Raw genomic sequence first — 23,937 nt, 5'->3', positions numbered from 1 at the left:
TTAGATATTATCCAGTGGCCCCACACTAGGCAATGCCTGTCACGTGGTAGCCGGATTCGCAATATACAACCAAAGGTTAAGTAAAATACTACATGACATTAATAGAGTAATAATTAAAGAAATTAAGTAATTTAAAGAAAGAAAAATTAAAGAAAAAGTTTGTCTATATGTGTGTGTGTGTGTGTGTGTGTGTGTGTGTGTGTTGGGTTGCGCATGTAAGGCTATATAGATTGCTAGCATACGTAAGTTGTCATTTGTTTGTTGGTTTTTTACTGTTACGAAAGTAGTATTGTGAAAACTTGTTTGTAATTTACATTTTAGTTGAAAACATGAGTAGTCTGTATCTGTATTTGTTTCAAATTTATTTTTTATTGCATTATTTTAATATCTTACAGGTAGCAATGCAGGTCATTTCATTACGGCTTCTGGCTATGGCCCTAACCCATCTTAGAGTACTTATGATATGTGTGTAGATAAAGTAGGTTACGCAACTGTACATAATTAGGCCTTAAAACACTTGTGTGATTCTATTATGAAACTTACAACCGCTCTGGTGTTGCGGGTGTCCATGGGCGGCGGTAATCGCTTGCCATCAGGTGATCCGTCTACTCGTTTGCCTCCTATATCATTAAAAAAACTCACTCTCACTCAAACTCACTAACGCTCGTTTCATAAAACCACACTTATGTTTTAGGGCCTCTCATTATGTATCAGTTGCATAAACTACTATTATAGCATATAGACCGCGGGCCAGGAACAGTTTTCCATGACCAATCGCCTCCCGGGCGAAAACTCGTATAGTGGTTAACGGCTATGTATGATGAACCCCCGTGAATGTCAGCTGCCGCTCCGTTGGTGGGTTGAGGAATGGCAGCAAATAAAGACTATAAAAAAAATTTAGTCATCGCCTCCCGCTTGATACTTTGTCAGATAATAGCTTAGATGCTATTGTGAATAAACAAAATCGTCAGCCGATTGTATCGCTGTGAAAAGACCGTCAGCTGGTCACATGAACATGTAAAAGAGAAAATTCGGATCAAAAAGAAAAATTACTGGTGTAAATAAGTACTCAATTAAAAAAAAACTTTATAATAATAAATATAAGTGATATCCGTCTTCATAGTGTTCTTCCGAAACTTTTGGTTCAAAGAGGTAAGAGCTAATTTGTTAACAGAAAAATCTTACCCCTCTGCCAAAAACACTTGCACAATGTGCAAAAAGTCAAGTAAATATAGTTAGACCAAGGAATATTTGCAGCGCTCAATAAGTAGTTTAAAAATATCAGTATGTGACAACACCACAGAAAATGGATTCAATGGTCTTGATACTTTTGAAATTTTCTACCATATTTACGGTCTATGAAAAATGTAAGCTGCGCATTATGATTAAATAAATTTAATTCCAACAATAGATGTCACTGTTATTATTATTTTTAATAAATAATATTAGGAGAATGTGACATTTGGCGTCATCCATATTTTGGCGATTTTCATATTTTCTAAGGTGAGGAGAAGATTAGGTCAACCTTCGCGCCTACATTTTTAATTAGACTTTTCTACTGACAGTTGGTGTGCCAGAGTCTATTTAGCAAGAGAAGGAGGGAACAGAACAGGGTTTATTAGAGGTCAGATTATAGGACGAACTAATTACCAGGTTTTTGAACTCGGTTGAGGAGTGGACTCCAGCTGCCCACGGTCTACAATTGGTCACTTTAAGCCAAGATTTCGTTTTTTTTATTTGACCTCCCAAGGTACTATAGTGGTATGTATATAAAACAACCCAATTCATCCAAAGCAATTAATGCTCCGAGCTGCCGGGAGAGGGCCAATAAACGTCGTGAATAAAATGGGTATTTATGTGTATGGGTATATATTATAAAACAATGATCAAAATAAACAAAAATGTTACAAATTATCTGCTTATTATATCTTGTTTTACTTCGGAATTGAACTAGCACTCTGGCCTGCGCTGAGGGCCCACGCTCAAATATTTCGCAACAAATTGAAGAAATTTGCAGTTTAAAGAAAACTGTGACACAAGCCTATTATTATCAACAGCACATTTCGACATCGTGCTGAGGTGAAGCACCTTGGCTACATGGCTTGCGCTTAACAAATATAAAAATAATATGTTTCAACATTTAGTTGAACTAACCGGCTGCCTTGTGGTCCAATGCCCTTAGGCAAGCCCTTGTACAGTTACTGAAACATGGGAAGTCCATGTACCAATTTGCTTTTCTTCGCTCAGCTTTACTAGACCTTACGGCCGGCGGGCAAGCAGAGTAGAGTAGTGTAGTATCGGAAGCATGGCTCCACCCAGCATTATAGCCCCAAAAGAAGGTTTATGCACTAACCTGTAAACACAGAAACGTACATCAAAATATCGTCGGTTAGCAAGTAACACTTCATATTAAAAAATATGGAAAGTAAACTCCTTCGGGTGGGAAATGCCAATTTCAACCCAGCTATTCGAGTATAAGTGAACTTGAACGCAATTTTCATAGATTTTTAACCCCCGCTCCCCCCCGTGTAACGCGCCGTAACGCCCCCACAGAAGAGATAATGAAAACTTCAATAGCGTTCTTAATCGTATTTTAAGTTGACACATGACAAAATAAGGGCAACAACACTCACCATGGGATAGAAGTGACGAGCAGAGTGTACGAGAAGGACAGCACCAAGTTGACCCACACCCTGGTGCAGCGGCGAAGACTGCTTGATATCCACGCCCACTGCAAGACTGTAACAAATCACGTCTGTTAAAATAAGAATAGGTACGTAATTCGAAACGGAGACGGAGGACAAATGATTTTTAGGCGCACCCCATAGGGGCTGAAATTATGAGAAATTAAGCGCTGGAATCTTTGTGGTCACAGCATATAGTCAATAGGACCAGCTTTGCGTTGCGCATGAATGCGCCGCTCACGCGCTGCGCGCGAGCTGCGCGACCCCATGTTAGTTTAAGATTGAGCGTTTGAAACAGTGAACGGAAATAAAACATGGAAGCATTCTGTCCGCTCAATAGGGGATATTACTGCAATGTTCTGCCACCAGAGTGCAGGACTAGCCTTTTTAGTAAACCATAGAGTAACTTATACATACTGTACCTTTAACAGGTTTTTGACTAGTTTTCAGAGATAATAAAATATGACATTTATGCATCAAGGCGGTTTGTTTACAGAGGACCTACCAGGAAACGCGAATCCTAAATTTCGCTATCTGCCTCTTTATCGCTAGAATATGCAAGAGTGACAGAGATAACGAAATTTCCATTTTCTTGTTTCGCGATAGACCCTCAGATTGTGGTAGTGGCGCCCTGGCGCCCCCTACGCAGTTTCGCGTAATATTCCCTATTATAACCCAAACCCAACGTAAACTACCCTAAGGTGGGCGGGGCTTACAAACTACTCGATTAGTCACTTAAGTTCGACCGAGAGGCGAGATGACGGTCAGTGACGGATGGCTAAATCGGTTTATAAAAACAACGTTTTTTTATAAATAAAAATGTCTTCATATGTCGTGAAGTGGAGCAGAAGTTATTCTGGTCATTCCAAGGACAGTGGAATCACTTTTCACGTGTAAGTAAACTGATAACTTCAGTAAAATTTGGAATAAATATGACATTTTTTCAATACTACCGTGCTAAGCTAAAACGTAACTGCATACGACTTTCATAACAACATACGAATTTTTAGATTACGACGATAATAGGGATGATGTTATGCCAAATGAAGTAGACTATTTTATTAACTTGTGTTTGATTTAGATATTTTCTATAATTGTAATAAATTCCTCCTTGTATCGTAATAGGTTCCTGAGTTATACATTACAGTACCGGCCAATAATATATCACCTTTGAGTGTTTTTGTATGAGCTTGTATTAACAATATCTAGGTTAGTTTGTAGATTGCATATTTTATTAGTCATTTTATACAAATATATGATGAATATTGAAATACTGTGAATTACAATAGAATACTCAGCATATTCAATTCAATTCAATATATTCTTTATTCAAATAGGCCTAGCAACAAGCACTTTTAAATTGTCAAGTTTTAAATATTACCTTAATCTAAATATCAGAGCAATTTATTGATGCAGTTATTATTATTCTTAAAAACATTGAATTATTATAGATATGTCAAACTTAATAATAAATTACTAAAAAAACCTCTGGCAAAAAAAATGAAGTTAACAATACATAAAAAAAACCTCTATGGAAAAGCTATTACATGATACCACTTTTTCTCATCGCCCGTATAAAGGAATACTACTAGGCTACCTAAAGCAGTGAGGTGGAAGTTACTCACAAATAATAATAAAAAGTTATACCGTAAAATCATGGAGGTGATATATTATTGGCCGGTACTGTATATGCATTTCATCTACACTTAGCTGTGTACATTAGTGTAATAGAGATGACTATTATTTCGTTTACCAGTATTGATTATAGGCTCTGTAAACGTATCGTCTTATTTAAATGCTGTAATTGTGTAGGTGTGCTAATTGTCTCGAGAATTTGAACGGTAATGTTCTTAAACGCGGCTTCCATGTCTTATTTCCGTTCACTGGTTTAAAGAGACTTGCAGGAGTTGCGCTCATTAGGCGCGAAATCTAAAGAAGGGCAGCTCGCGAGTGGCGCGGAAAGACTTCAGTTTATTATTATTATTTCAGAGAGGAGTGTAGACTGTAGTTAACTTACAAAGAGTGACCCAGTCCGGGTGCAGCGTCATGGCGGACGCGAACACCTGCACGAAGCCGAGCACGCGGTACTTCCAGGTGTTGGCGTTGGCGACGCGGCTCTCCAGCTCGTGCAGCTGCTTGAGGCTGAACGAGCCCTTGCGGAGCACCGAGATGGGGTCGGCGGCGGGGAACCCCGCCGGGCTGTATGACTGCAGCACCCCATTCTCCACTATCCCGACGGCTGTGTACTGTAATCATTTTAGATACTTTCAGCGTTCGACGCAACGAGGTGAACTTTCAAGTAATATACCTAGTCGGCTCATAAGTTCTGTCATATACATAGTATCAAATAAAATCAAAAGTTTAAGTTTATTCCGTATAATTTGTACAGCGTTTGAAAGCTTATAAACTAGAGAATCTAAATGTATAACATTTATTCAAAATGACCGCCATAATTATCTACACAGGCTTGAAGTCTTCGTGGCTAGTCGTCAATGGATTCACGCACCACTTTCATGTCGATATTGGCCACTGCCGTAGCAAGAGATTTTTTCAGCGAGTCTAGATTTGCATGAGGTTTTGAGCACACATTTTCCTCTAAATACTGCCATATTTTATAGTCTAAAGGATTAAGATGTGGGCTAGAGGAGGGCCAATCTTCATGCCGTATAAAGTCGATTTTATTGTAGGCGAGCCAGGCTTGTGTAGACTTTGCCTTATGGGCTGGAGCAGAGTCCTGCTGGAAAACCCAATGCTGGTTTAGAAACATCGTATGGGATAGTGGTTTCACAATATTAGTCAACACCGTGTCTTGGTACACGTTGGCACTAGTTTTTACTCCTTTCTCACAAAAATGCATACTAGTGACGCCCGCATAAGAAACTCCCAGCCAAACCATCACAGATGAAGGGTGATGACCTCTTTGAATACGGGGAATGCTATTAGACGCTTCTTTACTATTGCGAGCGTACACTCTATCATTTTGTTTATTACAGTTTTCTTCTATGTCAAAAATTTTCTCGTCCGAAAACAGTATACAACGGTGCTTATTTTTAGCGTACTTCTTCAATAAAGCTTTAGATCTTTTAAGCCTTAAAGCTTTAAGCCGACCATTGAGAAGATGGCCAGTTTTTCGTTTATAAGCACGAAGTCTCAGGTCTAGATTAAGAACTCTTTTCACCGTGTTTTTGCTCAAACCCATCTGGAGGGCCATAACTTTTTGTTTCCTAGCAGGATTTCTGGCAATGCGTGCCCTAATTGCTTGTACAACCGCTGGAGTCCTAGCTGTACGCGGACGACCGCTTCTTTTCTTGTCATTTAAACTAGAGACCTCACTGTATCTTTCTATGGTACGATACACTAATCTTAGAGAGAATTTTAAATTTTCAAGTAGCTTAAAAATTTTAGTCGGCGAGTGACCACAACGATATAGTGCAATTATTGCGGTACGGCTATCTTTAAGCGTCCACTCCATGTTGAAGAAAACAGAAAATTGCAAAATTATACTACTCAAATATTTAATAAAGATTCGAAATTCAAATGCAGAACGGTTTTTGTTTTAGGAGTTCCAAATTTAAATTTTAAAGGCCAGTGACAGAACTTATGAGCCGACTAGGTAGTTCTTACACAATGCCAACCATTCCAAACATTTCCTGGCTTGAATAATACAGAGACTATATATCTTACTAATAACGGGAGAAAGACGACTATTAGTATGAGTTGGGTTAGATATAGAGACAGCTGTTTTGTAGAGAATAAATTTTTACAAGCAGTATTTGCTTGTATCTAAGTGACTTAGCCATAGTTATTAACAAATAGGTACGTGTTGAGGTTGTTAACACAATTAAATAGTATTCCTTTTTGACAATAAACCTACCCAAGTTATTATTAACAACAGTGATTCCATCTAACCTTCCACGAGGGGGAGACTCGACCTTATTAGGGCAGGTACATTCACCAGGTGTAACAACCTGCGTAAACACACCTTGACTTCATGACAGCTCGTTAGGTAAACAAGTGAAAAGTATCGGAATGAAATAGAAAAGTTATGTGCATTATTTTGCTTTTCAATTTTGATTAAGATCAACTATTGGTATCATGTCTACGGCCCCTGTTGTAAATGTTAACTGAGACGGTTGTATATCGGTCCCTGTCACACTCACTATGTCGTCCTCCCGGCCGGCGTAGGAGAAGTGCACGCGCAGGTCGCCGACCTCGTGGTGGAGCGCGCTCTCGCCGTGGTAATAGAAGCCCGAGTGCAACTTTATATCGCCGCGGTCCGGCCGCGAGTCTGACCAGATCTCATAGTAATCATTCACTTTTCTCTTTACATCTACGCCTGAAAAACCATACGCACATAATAGTAACAAATTGTTAAATGCCGAATTAAAAACCAGCACCTTCAGCAGCCATTTGGACTGATTGGTTTTTAATTTTAGGTAACCTTTTTATTTTTATTAGGCAGGTGGTGATTTTTTAATTTTGTTTGACATTAACAAAGAGGATATAATAAGATAGAGCGGTACTGTCATAAATTTTGTAACTACAGTAAATTCACTGCCATCTATCGACACACTTTAAAACTAAAAATGAAGATTTATAAAAATACGATAAAATGTATTTAATTATGGATAAATGATTTTATTTATCTGCATTAATTATTTTATGATTTTGACCCACGCTCTTTCACTGATATGCGTTAAAATTGTTAAATAACAAACGAAACCGTCAGCGCCATCTATACGACAGTAGGCCAAAGCTAGTAGCGCCCTCTGATCGAGAATCAAATTTTCTTGAATTTCGAGGCACGTTTTTTCCTTAGACTGTATCCATCTATTACGGAGTTATATCTATCTTTGATATTAATAAAATATTCTACCTACCTAAGGATAACCAGCCGATTTTAACAGTTTCAGCAATATGTGTCTCACTGAACAGCGGCATAGAAGTTGGATTTTGATGGCCAGGCCTTATGTAGAACAGGTTGGAGTCAACCACAAAGTCTCTCCAGTCTTTGTGATACCAGTAGGTTTTCTGTGTCTCCTCTGCTGGTTCGCTAAGAAAATTATCTTGTTCCCTGAAATAAAACATTGCTGTTAGCTAGAATAAAAATGTTAGGTATGCAAAAGAGGTTGGGATTACCATAATCATGAATAATCATGATATATTACAATAGAACAATAGAAGACTAAGCTAAGACGTAAATTATACTTGTACAAAATGTGTTGTGTACTATGACACTTACGTGGCTTCTTCAATCCATTGATACATCTGGACCCTTTTCCTTAGCTTCACAGCTTGGACTTGGATGTTGTAGTCAGGCTCGGATATGGGCTCCAACACCCACAGAGGCCCAACGACATGTACAACTCTACCTTCATACCGTGCTGCATCATTGGCAGTGTGCACATCGATGCTTACAGCTGATGACACTAGCTCGTCCAGCATCAAACTGCTTTGGATAGTATGGCTCTAGAAATAATTTAAGATAATTAGGTTTTCACATAGTAACAAATGTGACAATACATCAAAATGACTTTTATTTAAAGGATTTGAGATGGATGAGAACTAGCACCAAGTTGAGATAAGTGGCACACTAGGTACAGTAGGTACTGGATTATAAAAATAAAATTTGAAATTAATTAGTAACTTAATATATATTTGTTTCTATTATACCAAATAAATATATAAATAAATGTTTAGGTGACAATCTTACACCGAGCAACCTAGCCCCAAACTAAGCAAAGCTTTTACTATGGGTACTAAGCGACGTTATACATACTTATTATAAATAAATTTATACTTAGATACATAGATAACATCCATAATTATGGATGAAGAACGAACGAATATTCCAAATATTAGTATCAAAAAATGTTAGGATCAAATATTATAAGGAAATAATAAAGATATCAGATTTGACTAGCAACTTGCTTAATAACCCAAGAAAATTAATCAAATCTGCGGAAATAACTCGTGTAGTTTTGAAAATTGGTATAGTTATACCTTGTGGTGTCCAGATGAACATACTAAAAGTCCTCGGGGGTGGGGGTTGTGCTGAGGGTGTAGGGGGGGTTGAAGGTACCTTTTTTCAGATTTTTGCTCGTATCTCGAATACCTGTACGAATAGCCATTATAATTACTTCGAACAAGTTTCTACATAAAATTTTCTACAAATCCGTTTATATTCATTTTTACGGGTGTTTAAGTTAACAAAGAGATAAAAAATAGACGATATAAGAAAACGTCGTTTTTCGTAGTTGTTCATCATAACTAATTTTTTTTGTATAGAATAAGCAAGTTGAGTCACCTGGTGATCAAAAATAAAAATAAATCGGCCAAGAGCATGTCGGGCCATGCTCAGTGTATGGTTTCGTACTTCCGTAGTTACCCGCCCGGCCAAATATACTTTTTGCAATAACTTTAAAAATGGCTTAACCGATCAGGTTTGCTATAGTTTTCCTTGAAAGTCTTTAATAAGCTCTTTCATATTTTTTGTACCTATGGTTCGAAAGTTAGACCATGGTCGAGAAGTGGGGATGAATTCCTTTTTCGCTTCAACCCTATAGTGTGGGGTGTCATTGAATAGGTCTTTTAAAATGAATATGAGTCTTTAAGAACATTTTTTTGATAAACGTAATATTTCTGGAAATATTTGCCCTGAAAGAAAAAAATAATGTTTGTGAGTCCCCCTCTAACTTTTGAACCATAAGTCCAAAAAAGATGAAAAAAATCGTGAAAGTAGAGCTAAGTAAAGACTTTCATGAAAAACCTGATCGGTTAGGCCGTTTTTGATATTTGGACGGATGGTTTACTACGGAACTCTACACTGAGCATGGCCCGACATGATATTGGTGATTGGTGGTGATTTTTTTATATTTGATCAGCAGGTGACTATGCTTGCTTATTCTAAACTAAAAATTTGAGTTATTATGAAAAGCTACGAAAAAATGACGTTCTCTTAAATCGTCTATTTATTATCTCTTTGTTAATTTAAACATCCTGTAGCTCGCAAAGTATTGATCGTAGAGTAAAAATGAGTATGACCTAATTTGTAGAAAATGTCATGTAGAATCTTTTGTCTGAAGTAATTATAATGCTATTCGTACATATATTCGAGATATAACCAACATCTGAAAAAAGGTACCTTGAACACATCCCCCTCCCCCCACACCCTCAGCACAACCCCCACCCCCGAGGACTTTTAGTATGTTCATCTGTACACCACAAGGTATAACTATACCAATTTTCAAAACTACACGTATTATTTCCACAGATCGGCCATTTTCAGCTTAATTTGACGTGGCTATAAAGATAATTTACCTCTGCCCATAACAGGAAGTATGTTACACCTGCAAAAAGGACTAGACTCAAGAGAGTAGTCAGCCATGTCTGCTTAAACTGATTCTTGACTGCATGAAAATCCAGCTGAAAAAAAATGTTATCACATATGCAAAAGGAAATAACAATTCTATGTTGTTTATGAAACACAGGAACATGGTTAGTAAAAAATAATCATAACTAAACAACATTATAGGCTGCCAATCAGTGGGCCTAATCAGAGATTGTGGGTTCAGTGTTCAAACTACAGCTCAACCAATGAGTGTTTTGAAATTAATGTATAAAATATCTCTCAGTAGTGACGGAAAACATAGTCAAGAAACCTAGCAAATGCCAATAGGGTCTAGATTCTTGTCTAGATTGTTACAGTTACAGTATCGGCCTTTGCCTGCTTGTATAGAGTAAGCATTATACATGGTGTTACTTGAGCCACTGAAAACCTGAGACAACCCAACAGTTTTTATTTATTTTGAACTGATCTTGAGTATTTATTCTTTAATCTGATAAATATTTAAAAAAATATTAGTTGTTTAGTTTTCTTAACAATTCTATTAGACTGGTAATTCTACACAAGATGCTTCATCGTTTTAGTGACATCAAACAATTGCTAGTTACCATCGTAAACACTGTTAACAGACCATTTGCATACCTTACTGTAACGAGATAAGGTTTACCAATGGCCAGTTAAGGGTGTTGCTCATTGACAAATAACGTGTCAAATGCTAGTTATTGATATTGTTGCATCACAAACCTGCAGAATGGGCATGTAAAAATAATAAAAAAAATGAAACAATTACCCCCATTAAAACATAGCGCGATCAATTCTCCTATCGATTCTGAACAAACTGTTTTTAGGTTTTCAGTGGATCATGAAACACCGTGTATAAGACCATTTGTTTCATCGCTCACACAAAGGACTACTATTAGACTACCTAAAGTAGTGAGGTGGTCTCCACCTTAAAAACATGGTGATATATTATTGGCCGGTACTGCAGGTTGCAGTATTGGCAGGCAGGCAGTTTTGTAAACACAAGCACCTGAGCCAACTATTGATTTAAGATAGCTAAAAATAACCCTGGACTCATTTTGGATGTAATAGGATGCAATGCTTTGAAAGAGGCAGTTGAAATTATATCAAGCTACATCTCAATAAAACAGCTACAATAAAAATCCATTTATTATTTCTATGTCTTAATTCCTATAGCAGTGGAATGCACCCTTGAAATTAACGGAGTTAAGAAAGCATGGTGTATAACATCCAGTGTGGGACCACCATTAACAACAAAGTTGTATTCAAATCATTTCAAACACCTCGCCTGCTTAGCTAGTTCTGCCACAGAATAAGTAATAGCAAAGAGGATATAATATTATAGAGCGGTACTGTCATAGTAAATTTTGTAACCACAATAAATTCACTGCCATTTATCGACACACTTTAAAACTAAAAATGAAGATTAGTAAAAATACGATAATATGTATTTAAATATGGATAAATGTTTTTTTTAACAATGACTTGGAAGACGACAAAATCCTATAGCAACCAAAGAACCAATACCACCGGAACGACCCAACAACAAATACTGCATTAACACCCAAATTAAGATCAAAAAACCTAAGCACCCCAACCCGGCTTGTCACCGTGGGGGAAGACGACTATTACCCTCCATCCAACAAAAAATCAACAAAAATTAATTCTAAACACCAAAAGAACACCATCAACACTAACCGCATCAAATCACAAGAGAAAACAATATCAAAAAAGGATAACTATCTTAAAGTGTGCACTTATAATGTAAGGTCATTATCAACAAAACAAAGAATGTTAGACCTAAACCAAGCATTAGAAAAAATCAAATGGGACATCATAGGACTCGCAGAAACGAGAAAACTGGGATGTGCTATTGAAGAACATACAGAATATATACTGTGCTATAAGGGTGAAACTAAGGGCCTCTATGGAGTGGGTTTCATCATTCAAAAATCATTAAAGAACAATATTTTAAGTTTTAAGGGAATATCAGAAAGAGTCGCATTACTACGAATGAAATTTGAAGATGGACCCCTCTCAATAATACAAGTTTACTCCCCTACTGAGAGCTCAAGTGAAGAAGACATCACAAAATTTTACAAGGACTTATCGGAAGCACAAAGCTCAGCTGATAAAAACATAATAATCATCGGGGACTTCAATGCTAAAATTGGACATCCCAAACCAGAAGAAAACACCATAATGGGAAAACATGGATATGGGGAAAGAAATGCCAGGGGCGAACGCCTAATACAGTATGCATATGAGAATAACCTATCTATAATGAATACATACTTTAAAAAGAAAGCATCTCGAAGATGGACATGGGTCTCACCTGATAACAACACAAAAAACGAAATCGACTTTATTCTCAGCCCTAAACCAAATACTATAAAAAACATAGAGGTGTTGAACAATGTAAGCTTTCCCTCGGATCATAGACTAGTAAGATGTACTCTTAATACAGAAAAACCTAAAGTCAGTCGAAGAGTGTTTAATACAGTCCCCAACAAGCTGAAGAGTGTAATAGAACGAAGTAACTATATTAAAAATCTAGAAAAATATGTAACAACATCAGAAAATTCACTGATCGAGTCCGAAGATGTCCAATCCCTAAGTAATAAATTGGAAATAATAATAGCAAAAAGTCTACAATCTACTAAAAAACCAAGCACTACCCAACACAGAGTTCTTACCAATCAAACACTTAGTCTAATTTCTAGACGACATGAACTATTGACCATGAAGCCAAGAACCAGAGAAATTAAAGAAGAATTAAAGGTGATATTCAAACAAACAAATAAGGCAATCCGAAAAGACTATGATAGCCATAGACAATCAGTAATAGAAAGGAACATGTCAAAGTTCAGAAGCTCAAAGAGAGCTTTTAAAGAACTTGCTACTTGCAAAAATTGGATACAATCTTTGAATGATGAAAAGGGAGAAACTAGGGATAGAGATGATATAGTGAAACATGCCACAACTTTCTATGCTGGACTTTACAAAAAACCATTACAGGAGGAAGAAATTAACTATAACTGTAATAAAGAAAATACTTCAGAAACAATCCCAGAGCAAATAACTATAAATGAGATCCTAAAACATATAAAAAAATTAAAACCTGAGAAAAGCCCAGGAGCAGACAGCATCTCGAATGAAGCCCTAAAAATAGGTGCTCCAATTTTAATAACATACCTAGGAAAACTGTTCAACCTAGTTTTGAAAAACAAGGAAGTACCAAACCAGTGGTGTGAATCCAACATAACACTACTCTACAAGAAAGGGAACCCGCTTGACATCAGCAACTACAGACCTATAAGCCTACTATCAACAATATATAAACTCTTCTCATCAATAATTCTGAGTAGAATAGCTCCAAACATCGACAGAAATCAACCGGTTGAACAGGCAGGATTCAGATCACACTATTCTACAACCGACCACATCCACACCATGGAACAGGTTATTGAAAAATATAAAGAATTTAATAGGCCACTATATATAGCTTTTGTGGACTACTCGAAAGCTTTCGATAGTATAACACAGTCATCTATATTGCTTGCCCTAAAAAACAATAATATCAACAACACATATATAGACATAATAAAGAATATTTATTCAAAAAGCACAAGCAGAGTTAAACTAGAAAGGCAAGGCGAACCATTCACAATTGGGAGAGGAGTGAGACAAGGCGACCCACTCTCTCCAAAACTATTTATAGCGGTTCTGGAGGATATTTTCAAGAAAATGGACTGGAATCGAAAAGGAATATGGATATCAAACAAAAAACTAACGCATTTAAGATTTGCTGATGACATAGCCATCTTTAGTGAATCAGCAAAAGACATGGAAAAAATGCTACAAGAACTGGACTTTGAAAGCAAAAAAATCGGCCTGCACATGAATACATCTAAAACTAAAATCATGTCAAACTACAACAAGAAGACTATCAAAATAGAGGAAAAACCCATAGATTATGTGGAAGACTATGTATATCTGGGAAAATTAGTATCTTTCGCAACAACCAGTAATGAAAATGAAATTGATAGAAGAATAAACACAACCTGGAAGAAATACTGGGCACAAAAAGAAATTCTCAAAGGCAATTACAATCTTAACATGAAAAAGATCATAATGGACTCCTGCATTCTTCCTAGCTTGACATATGCATGCCAAACATGGGTTTACACGGAAAGAGCGAAGAACAAAATTCTATCTTGCCAGCATGCAATGGAAAGAAGTATTTTAAATTTAAGAAGAATACAAAAAACAAGAAATATAGACATCCGCAAGAGAACAAAGATAACAGATGCCCTGCAGTTTAGTCTGAAACAAAAGTGGAGGTGGGCAGGTCATGTAGCAAGATATCAGGATCAAAGGTGGACAAATCTTGTAACAAAATGGCCAGGCCCAGCTGGAAAGAGAAGAGCGGGAAGGCAAAGAAAAAGATGGGCAGATGACATTGTACAGGCTGCGGGAAAAAAATGGATGGATGTTGCCACCGACAAAGAGAGGTGGAGACAGATGGAGGAGGCTTATACCCTTGGGGACCACTAATGTGGGATAAAGCTAAATAATAATAATAAATAAATGTTTTTTTTTTTTTTGCATTAATTATTTTTATATGATTTGGACCCATGTTCCTTCACTGATATGCGTTAAAATTGTTAAATAACAAACGAAACCGTCAACACCCTCTATACGAGAGTAGGCCAAAGGTAGTAGCGACATCTGATTGAGAATCAAATTTTCGTTATTTTCGGGGCACGTTTTTTCTTTAGACTGTATCCATCTATTACGGAGTTATATATATCTTTGGTAATAGTACTACTAGTACTACCGTACAGAAAATTCACTCTTTCACAAAAGCCAGATTTAGGTATAAAATTATACGCCGCCTGCAAGCAAAATTGAAACTTATAACCGCGCATGAACCGTGAATCTTTCTTTGCGCGCCGCAGTTTTATGACCGACATATGACATACTGATTTATTATTTTAAATATAAATATGTAGGAATTACAAACGTTAAATTCTGTAAACATAAAATTTTTTAGCCGGAGATAGTATGTCTGATTCTCACCGAAGTGGTATGCCAAAGCCGTATTCCTTTGAAAATATGTCGGTGAGTTCCTAACACAGGTTCCTAACACAGAAAACTCTGTGGTTCCTAATATTGTTTCTGGGCGACCAATATTCAATACATTAAGGATGTTTATTTTAACTATTTCAATTTTTTTTTTTCTAGCCTAATTTAGTGTCCCACTGCTGGGCAAAGGCCTCCCCTCGTTTCCTCCACTCGACCCTGTCGTTTGTAGAGTCCCGCCAATCCGGATAAAATGCGTCCAAGTCGTCCCGCCATCTCCTTTTCGGCCTGCCTGCACCCCGGCCAGAACTATTTCAATATCGTCCGGAATTTAAAAAAATGTTTTTTCTGCTTCCTTGTTCTTCCATTTATTCAGACATCCGTAAACAGAACAATATCTTTTATACAGATTAGATCGCGATTTAGGTTTCGAAGCCAATGCGTATTTTTTAATTTTGCGCGAGTGCCACGTGAGACGACTATCGTGCGAGCCGAGCGGCAGCCCACTGCCATACAGGCATACACCTGCCCGGGCGGTGCGCCGGCCAAATATACCTAAACTTTAATTACAAAACTTAAAGTTTAATTACCACATAAAAGTGCATTGGAGATTTAGCCATTTAATCTGTATATCGGAGATGGTTGCGAAGCTACCCTACCCGGTGTCATAGAGTTTTGCATGAATTGGTAAATAAACACAAGAAAAGCTAAAGCAAAATATTTCATAGGTATGCTTACCGGCATAATTTTATCTAACTGAATATTATTACTGGCGTTATTTTGATGCAACCAAACTGTCGATTGCTGTATTAACCTGCTAAACAGGTACACACCAAGATTAAACGATATACAGTACAAACGAAAATAGCTGATATGAAAATGATCCGACAGCGCAAAACAAGACAAGATAAATTACAAATTTATATAAATTTTTCGTCTCACAGTTTCGGTTTTGCTTCTGCCAATTCTATTCGGATCTCGCCGATTTCGACGTAAGTGACGTATCGGAACTGTAGTTCCAAAACTAACGCCTTAACCCGAGTTATAAAGTAAAAACGTAAATCAAATTACAACTAGACTCTAAACTAAATACTAACCGGTGATATTTTAGTAGTTTTTCCTAAACAAAAGCAATTAATCAAATCCAATCTATTTTGTTCAATGTTTTTCATGATTGTAAAAATGTAACTAATGATAATGTGTTATATGTATGTATCACTTGGACCTTTCTTTATTATGTAAATTTTTGATCTCGTTCCTCGTTCCAATACCATGAACAAAGCCACTTCAAAGTAGCGTCAATTAAGTGTAAGCTTATAAGCTACCGGCTATACTGTGGCAAAATTTATAAGTTATTCAATTCCGAGTTAATAATATATGTTTTTAACCATATTTCAACTCTAAGCCCTTTTAATGTCTAGAAAATGTCTTTACGTGTATGTGTAAAATTGAATCAAAAGTTTAAACTGTTACATTTTAAACGTATTCTAGAAGTGTGACCATAGTGTGACACTGACAATAGATTTGACAGTGAGTCAGTGAGACTTAATAGTGCCGATAGCATATACATAGACAGTTTACAAGTAGTGCCGATAGTTTGTGTTCTGTTTAATCTGTATTGTATATAATTATTTGTATGGAATTTGGAATTATTGCTTTTGTAATTTCCACTTGTTGCTAGATTTCTAGATCAAAATTCTGTGTATTCAATTGTCGATTCTGTGCATATAGTACTATGCCTTATGGGAAACGGTCGAAGAGATAGTTCAGATCCGGAAACCGCTACCAAATTTTAGTATGCGTTGTGGCATGGCACTGGGTCTCCAAAACTGCCGGGAGACAGCGGCGCCGGCCATCTACTTCAGCGGAATGACGTTATCAAAATGACATACACGTGTGGGGTATTAAGCGAAAGCCAATAAAATATTATATATTTCACTAATACACTATGTACCAAAATATACAATAGTTTAAGAGAAATTTATAAAGAAATCAAAATGATGAAAAAAAAAGATTATTTGGGTTTTTCAACCAAACCGAAAATCGGACGTTAAAGCAATGTACTACAAAATTAAAGCTGATGTCTCAAGCCATACACTGATATCAAAATAATCAAAATCAGACCAAAAATTTGAAAATTATGCATTCAAATGTAGGTATTTGCTAGAAAAAATGCATGAAAGTTAAAAAAATCGAAATTGGTCATTTTCAGGATAATCCGCATAATCTTCTAGTATGTTATTAGCAATATAAAAAGGATCATAAAACTGCAGGGAGACAATCTCTATAGTGCCTGAGTGACAAATAATGGCGTCATACATGTGACCGCTGCCGAAATTTGCATAATCTAAATTATAACTATACCATGAGTCATACATCCACGTGTGCTATATCAAACGAAAGGTTATTAAATATATTATGATTCTTTAATACATTAGTTATAAAAACAATGTATATTTTAGGAGCTACAAACAAAGAAAAACCACTTTTTTTGAGAAAAGTTCGTGTATATATATTTTATAGCTCAACTAAAAACGTTATAACAATGTTGCGTCTAATATAAAAGAAACCAGTTATTCAACTATACGTCACAGCTTAAATTTTTAATTTCCGATAAAAACTGTGGAAGTTGTACAAAAAAAACTAAAGCGCGCCAACAATTCTACCTTAATGCGCTCATATTATGCAAAGAATAGTCCTAATTATCGGGTATTAAATGAAAGAACATTACATAAAACACATGAAAACGATATTTTGGAGTGGAATTATAATTTATAAATTGAAATTGTTTGATAAATAAGCAAAACAACAGTTTCTTTTCGTACCTAATCTCCTCCTTTGAAAGTCGGTTAAAATTTAAGTTTTGTGCCCCTGGGCTACAAAGGCGAATGAATTTGACGCCTCATTTATCAAAATCAGTTCAGTAGTTCCATGTAAACAATACATCACACGTAGACAGCAAATTCTGCCTATTTCTATTGTCTGGGAGACGACACTGACTTCTGTAACAGGTTTTTTTACCTATCTTAGAAGTCAGGGACTTCAACACCTATTTTGTACTTGCTTCTGTCAATATTTTTTTAAAATATTTTTTTAACTTTTTTTTAAATTCATTTTATAAATTATGATTCCACTCCAAAATGTCGTTTTCATGTATTTTATGTAATGTTCTTTCATTGAATACCCGATAATTAGGACTATTCTTTGCATAATATGAGCGCATTAAGGTAGAATTGTTGGCGCGCTTTAGTTTTTTTGTACAACTTCCACAGTTTTTATCGGAAATAAAAAATTTAAGCTGTGACGTATAGTTGAATAACTGTTTTTTTTTTATATTAGACGCAATCTTGTTATAACGTTTTTAGTTGAGCTATAAAATATATATACACGAACTTTTCTCAAAAAAAGTGTTTTTTTTTTGTTTGTAGCTCCTAAAATATACATTCTTTTTATAAATAATGTATTAAAGAATCATAATATATTTAATAACCTTTCGTTTGATATAGCACACGTGTATGTATGACTCATGGTATAGTTATAATTTAGATTATGCAAATTTCGGCAGCGGTCACATGTATGGCGCCATTATTTGTCACTCAGGCACTATAGAGATTGTCTCCCAGCAGTTTTATGATCCTTTTTATATTGCTAATAACCTAGTAGAAGATTATGCGGATTATCCTGAAAATGACCAATTTCGATTTTTTTAACTTTCATGCATTTGTTCTAGCAAATACCTACATTTGAATGCATAATTTTCAAATTTTTGGTCTGATTTTGATTATTTTGATATCAGTGTATGGCTTGAGACATCAGCTTTAATTTTGTAGTACATTGCTTTAACGTCCGATTTTCGGTTTGGTTGAAAAACCCAAATAATCTTTTTTTTTTTCATCATTTTGATTTCTTTATAAATTTCTCTTAAACTATTGTATATTTTGGTACATAGTGTATTAGTGAAATATATAATATTTTATTGGCTTTCGTTTAATACCCCACACGTGTATGTGCAATGCATAGTTTAGGTGCAAAATGCAATATTCGCAACGAGGCGGGAGTCATTTTGATGACGTCATTCCGCTGAAGTAGATGGCCGGCGCCGCTGTCTCCCGGCAGTTTTGGAGACCCAGTACCATGCCCAACAGCATACTAAAGTTTGGTAGCGGTTTCCGGATCTGAACTATATTCCCATAAGGCAGTGCACTAATATATCTCGATCATTTAATGTTTTGCACAAAACGTTTTACTTAGAACGGTTTTGATCGCAATGGCCATTATCACTAAAAGTTTAAAGATGAAAACGATATTTTTAGCACCTCTACTCGGCTATACTTTAAAAAGATACTACCATGGGATTCCATTTTACGACTTTTATCAATACACTACTGGTAAGCTGCACTTGTAAATATTGGTTTAGGTTTTAGCAACACATGTCGCATTTATATGTATTATTCATGAAATATAGGTATATAGCTATACTTTTTATAAATGTACATTTTTATTTTTTCTCAGGTGAATCATTGTCACAATACATGATAAACAAACTAAGAACAAAAAGTCCTACTTTAAATACCCTGAGTCGAGAGCAACTGCATTGCTCACTTCAAATACTAAAAAAGTTTGGTGTAGACCCACTAGACGCCTGTTCCAACCCACATGTGTTCTGTATGAATCCAATATCATTAGACAACTATGGACAAATACTGAAAGAATGTACATTTTCCTATATTGCACCTAAACATCTAATAAGGTAGATATTCTTATATATTTATTTTACGAGTACTATGACTATTACAAATATTTTGTCCAAAATTAATATTACTGTTATTAGGATGCCAAATACTGTGAAGCCATAATGTAAGTGTGGTGTGTATTATAATCCAATGTTTTTCTTTAACTTTATAAAGTTTTGTAGACAACAAAATTAAACTTGATATTTTACTGGCCAAAACATAAGACACTCCATCATAGCAACATTGCTTATTTTGAATATTTGTTTTATTATATAATTTATATTTCAATGTAAAATTGTTTAATGTACTATTAAAATCAGGTATCACACACTAGTCAGATCCCGAACAATAGCACACCACAAAAAGGAGGGACTAATGAGAGATGACATCCAATTGGAGGAAGTCTTACTAAACTGTTTTCAAGAGTGGCCATCTAGTCAAAAGAAAACACATGGTTTTGATGATTCTACTACATCTATTTGTAAGTAAATCAAGTTTATCAGTGATTAGTGTTTATAGGTATGCATGTCATTTCAATACTAGTAACAAAGCTGTGTTGTGTGTGTAATAACGGTTGTTTTTGTTTGTTGTCACACAACCTACTCTTTATTCAAATGCAGGGATTGGCAAATGTTGATAATAGCCAACCACATAAAACAACAGTTTGAGGAATGTTGAAGAAGCCAAAAAAGTTGTTTTGATGGGCTAAATGTAGATTGTTTGGGTGTCTTAAAGAGCATCAATTGCAGGTCCAAAGAGTTGCATGCTGCCTTTGAGCTGCGGTTTGCCTACCCCTAATGGATATACAAGTTTTAGTAATTCTTTTATATTATAACTTTCAGTATCTGTTAGATTGAGTGTCTTGGAAAGCTATCTCACCTGGAAGCTTTCTATAACACCTGAGGAGTTCAAGAAATATTGCAGAAACTATTTGCCTTTAAAACACAAACCAATGAGTGACATACAAGAAGCATTGCACATAGCAGAGAAAGAAATCAATTTCGACCTCCGAACAATAAGAAGAAATGGTTTTGTCATATCAGCAGATCCTATAAACACAAAACTGATTTTAGAAAATGTTACATCTTTGGCTGGCATAGACATCCGAGAAGCAATCCGCATAGAACCTGCAATACTGAAGAATAATTACAATGCTTTGCTGGAAATTAGAGATGTTCTGGAAGTATGTATCACACTTTGTTATTTAATTTTTTACAAGCCTTTTTATTTTAATTTCAATTGATTAATAATAATTAAGATGTGTTTTGTTTACAAATACAGGATGGCACAAAAATATGTTAACATTTTTTTTTACTTGCATTTGAGTGTCAAAGCTAAAAGGTCAATATTTAGAGGGTAATATGTTTTGTTTTAGTTCCATTGCAAATCAACGCATGTATGTATGTATGGATTTGTGTGTATTATTTTAGATTTATTTACGGTTTTAGTGTTAAGTAATTTAGTTTTATTTGTAGGTTTATTTAGTTTGTATGTTTGTCATGTTGATATTTCTTTATTCTTATAATTATAATTTCGTTTTTAATATCTTTTTGTTAAATGATTGCAGTTTGAATTTTTAATGACGTACTTATTGTAAAAGGTATGTAACATAAGAAAAATATTCCTAAAATTTCTTTGTCACGGTTTTTTTGGGCCAACCTGTATAATAATACTAGATGTAAAACATAATTAGCATAATTTGAGTAGAAATAACACAAAAGTGGCAAAAAGGTCACATAAAAAAATGGAAAAAAAGAAACGCTCTTTGAATACTTGGTTTGTCTATATGTATTTCTAATGGATTATAGTATATTTATAGGAGTATAGAGTATCACTAGAGGCTCAACAAAGATGTTTGAAGGTGTTCTGCATGCGCCCAGCCACTGTGCGCGAGAGGTTGGACGAGTTACAAAACCAAAAGGAATACAATATTTTGTCAACCAACCCAAGAGTGAGTCATATAAATTAAATCTAATAAACAATGAATTCTATTGTTTCATATTTTATTGCCATTATATTTGTTCTCTTCTTTCATAATTACAGGTGCTATCGATGGTGATACATAAGCGTAAAATGATGAGCAGACTTAGTAAAATACAGGCCGCTAAGAAACAGTGTTTTAGTCTCAATCATCTGGTTTCCTCTAGCAAAGTATTCAATGAGTAAGTGACTAACAGTAATTTATACAAATCATATTTTGTAAATAATTTATAATATTGTGACATGTAATACGAACTATTATGAATAAATATATGAGTATGAGTATTTATTCATAATAAATTTACGTAAGCACTTGGGTGTGACAAATTGCGGGTCTGTGGGAGTCATAGAGTAAGAAATGGGGTTTAAGGAATGTTAGGACTTCAAAATAGGAGTTTCACGTTCCAAACACGTTGTCCCGTCCCGTGTATTACTTTTACAACCTGCGATTCAAATGACCTGTCTCACTACTTCGCTAGGTTGCCCGAATACGTTTTACTGCAATATAATTTTATTACAGGTACATAAGCAGCTTTGGAAACAAGGTATGCGGCCGAGACATCGCAGTACTAATAGTATCCTCCCTAACTGGGAGCAATGGACTGTCCCAAAGATCGGCAGAACCGTTGAAGTTTGTTTTGAGTCAATTACGAAGACACAAGTTTTGGCTGCATGCTGCGTTAAATATTGTTGATGAAAATATTAAATTTCTGCAACAAAGATTCCAAAACAAATTCATTATTAATAATTGTCAATTGTTATTATATCCTGTGTAAGTATCGAAGTAAATATTAGATCGAACTTGTTGATCATTTACTGATGCCAAACCATTTTGCCTTATTTGCTCAAATACATACATATGTAGTTGTGTTTGTATCTCTTCATTGTATAGTAAAATGGAAGAGATGCGAAGCCGTAGATTTGCAAATAAGCCGAGCGAGTTGAGAGGTTGAACGTTTCTGCACTTTCTACATGAACAATGTATCATTTATACCTTCTCCATAGACAATGAAAACATATAATACATTAGTGGCATCAAAGATATAACTCCGTAATAGATGGATACACTAAGGAAAAAACGTGCCTCGAAAATCACGAAAATTTGATTCTCGATCAGATGGCGTCACTACCTTTGGCCTACTCTCGTATAGAGGGCGTTGGCGGTTTCGTTTGTTATTTAATAATCTTAACGCATGTCACTGAAAACATGGGTCAAAATCATATAAAAATAATTAATGCAAATAAAATAATCATTTATCCATATTTAAATACATTTTATCGTATTTTTAAAAAATCTTCATGTTTAGTTTTAAAGTGTGTCGATAGATGGCAGTGAATTTACTGTGGTTACAAAATTTACTATGATAGTACGGCTCTATCCTATTATATCCTCTTTGGTGGCATACACGCATTTCTGTGATTAAAACCTTAGTACAAAATTGTTCGCTTGATTGAATAAGTAATTCAATGATGATATTTTCAGATTGGATATAGAACAATACGTAGAACTGCTGCTGGGCTTGCGCAGCGGCGCCCCGGCCAAAGGCGCCGTGAAACTGGACGGATTCTACAACAACCTTAGGTGCGAACAGCTCACTGATGACCAAATACTCAGCCTCGCACTCTACGAGATAGAGAAAAAGTACCACTTCAGTGGAGATGGCATCTGGGCTCGCCAAGACGGTGTCAGGATAGAGACCACATCCGCCAGCTGACCTTTGCCTGTTAGTACGTTTATCTAAATATCTGGGAGACCGAGCTTTGCTCGGTAAACATATAAAAACTCAAAAATGCGTTTGAATACTATAACCATATATGGCTTCGTATGAACTCGAGGGTTATATAAGTTATATGAATGAACTGAAAGATTGTGCCTTGATTTTCTGCGCCAACCAATAGTGCCCCAAGACTACATCTGTTACTTTGCTTGGTGGTGCAACAAAGAACGGCCTGGCGAGATCGAAGCGGCCACCACGTTCCTCTGCCTCTGCGGGATGATGGTTAACAAGAGCCTTTGCCCCGAGTACCCGTCCGTGGTCGCCGCGGCTTCTATAAGGAATGCTTTGTTGTTGCTCAAGAAAAAGGAGCT

General features: G+C 35.8%; 2 protein-coding genes across 2 annotated transcripts; one reads left to right on the top strand and one right to left on the bottom strand.

The window, feature by feature from the left end:
- Positions 1-1,885: 1,885 nt before the first annotated feature.
- LOC134754638 (transmembrane protein 43 homolog) lies at positions 1,886-16,091 on the bottom strand. The gene is made up of 8 exons (XM_063690978.1): positions 15,874-16,091; positions 10,005-10,109; positions 7,927-8,153; positions 7,565-7,758; positions 6,845-7,020; positions 4,702-4,930; positions 2,634-2,739; positions 1,886-2,353 (listed from the first exon to the last, which is right to left on the bottom strand). Exons 1-8 carry the CDS (start codon positions 15,877-15,879, stop codon positions 2,260-2,262), a joined length of 1,137 nt encoding a protein of 378 aa, XP_063547048.1. The 5' UTR covers positions 15,880-16,091; the 3' UTR covers positions 1,886-2,259.
- A 3,301-nt stretch (positions 16,092-19,392) lies between these two features.
- LOC134753924 (transcription termination factor 5, mitochondrial-like) lies at positions 19,393-23,937 on the top strand. The gene is made up of 8 exons (XM_063689900.1): positions 19,393-19,523; positions 19,648-19,885; positions 20,189-20,349; positions 20,711-21,051; positions 21,688-21,819; positions 21,912-22,030; positions 22,369-22,620; positions 23,332-23,937. Exons 1-8 carry the CDS (start codon positions 19,403-19,405, stop codon positions 23,561-23,563), a joined length of 1,596 nt encoding a protein of 531 aa, XP_063545970.1. The 5' UTR covers positions 19,393-19,402; the 3' UTR covers positions 23,564-23,937.

Source organism: Cydia strobilella, chromosome Z, assembly GCF_947568885.1.
Source record: "Cydia strobilella chromosome Z, ilCydStro3.1, whole genome shotgun sequence".
NCBI lineage: Eukaryota > Metazoa > Arthropoda > Insecta > Lepidoptera > Tortricidae > Cydia > Cydia strobilella.
This window is presented reverse-complemented; position numbering and strand designations above follow the sequence as displayed.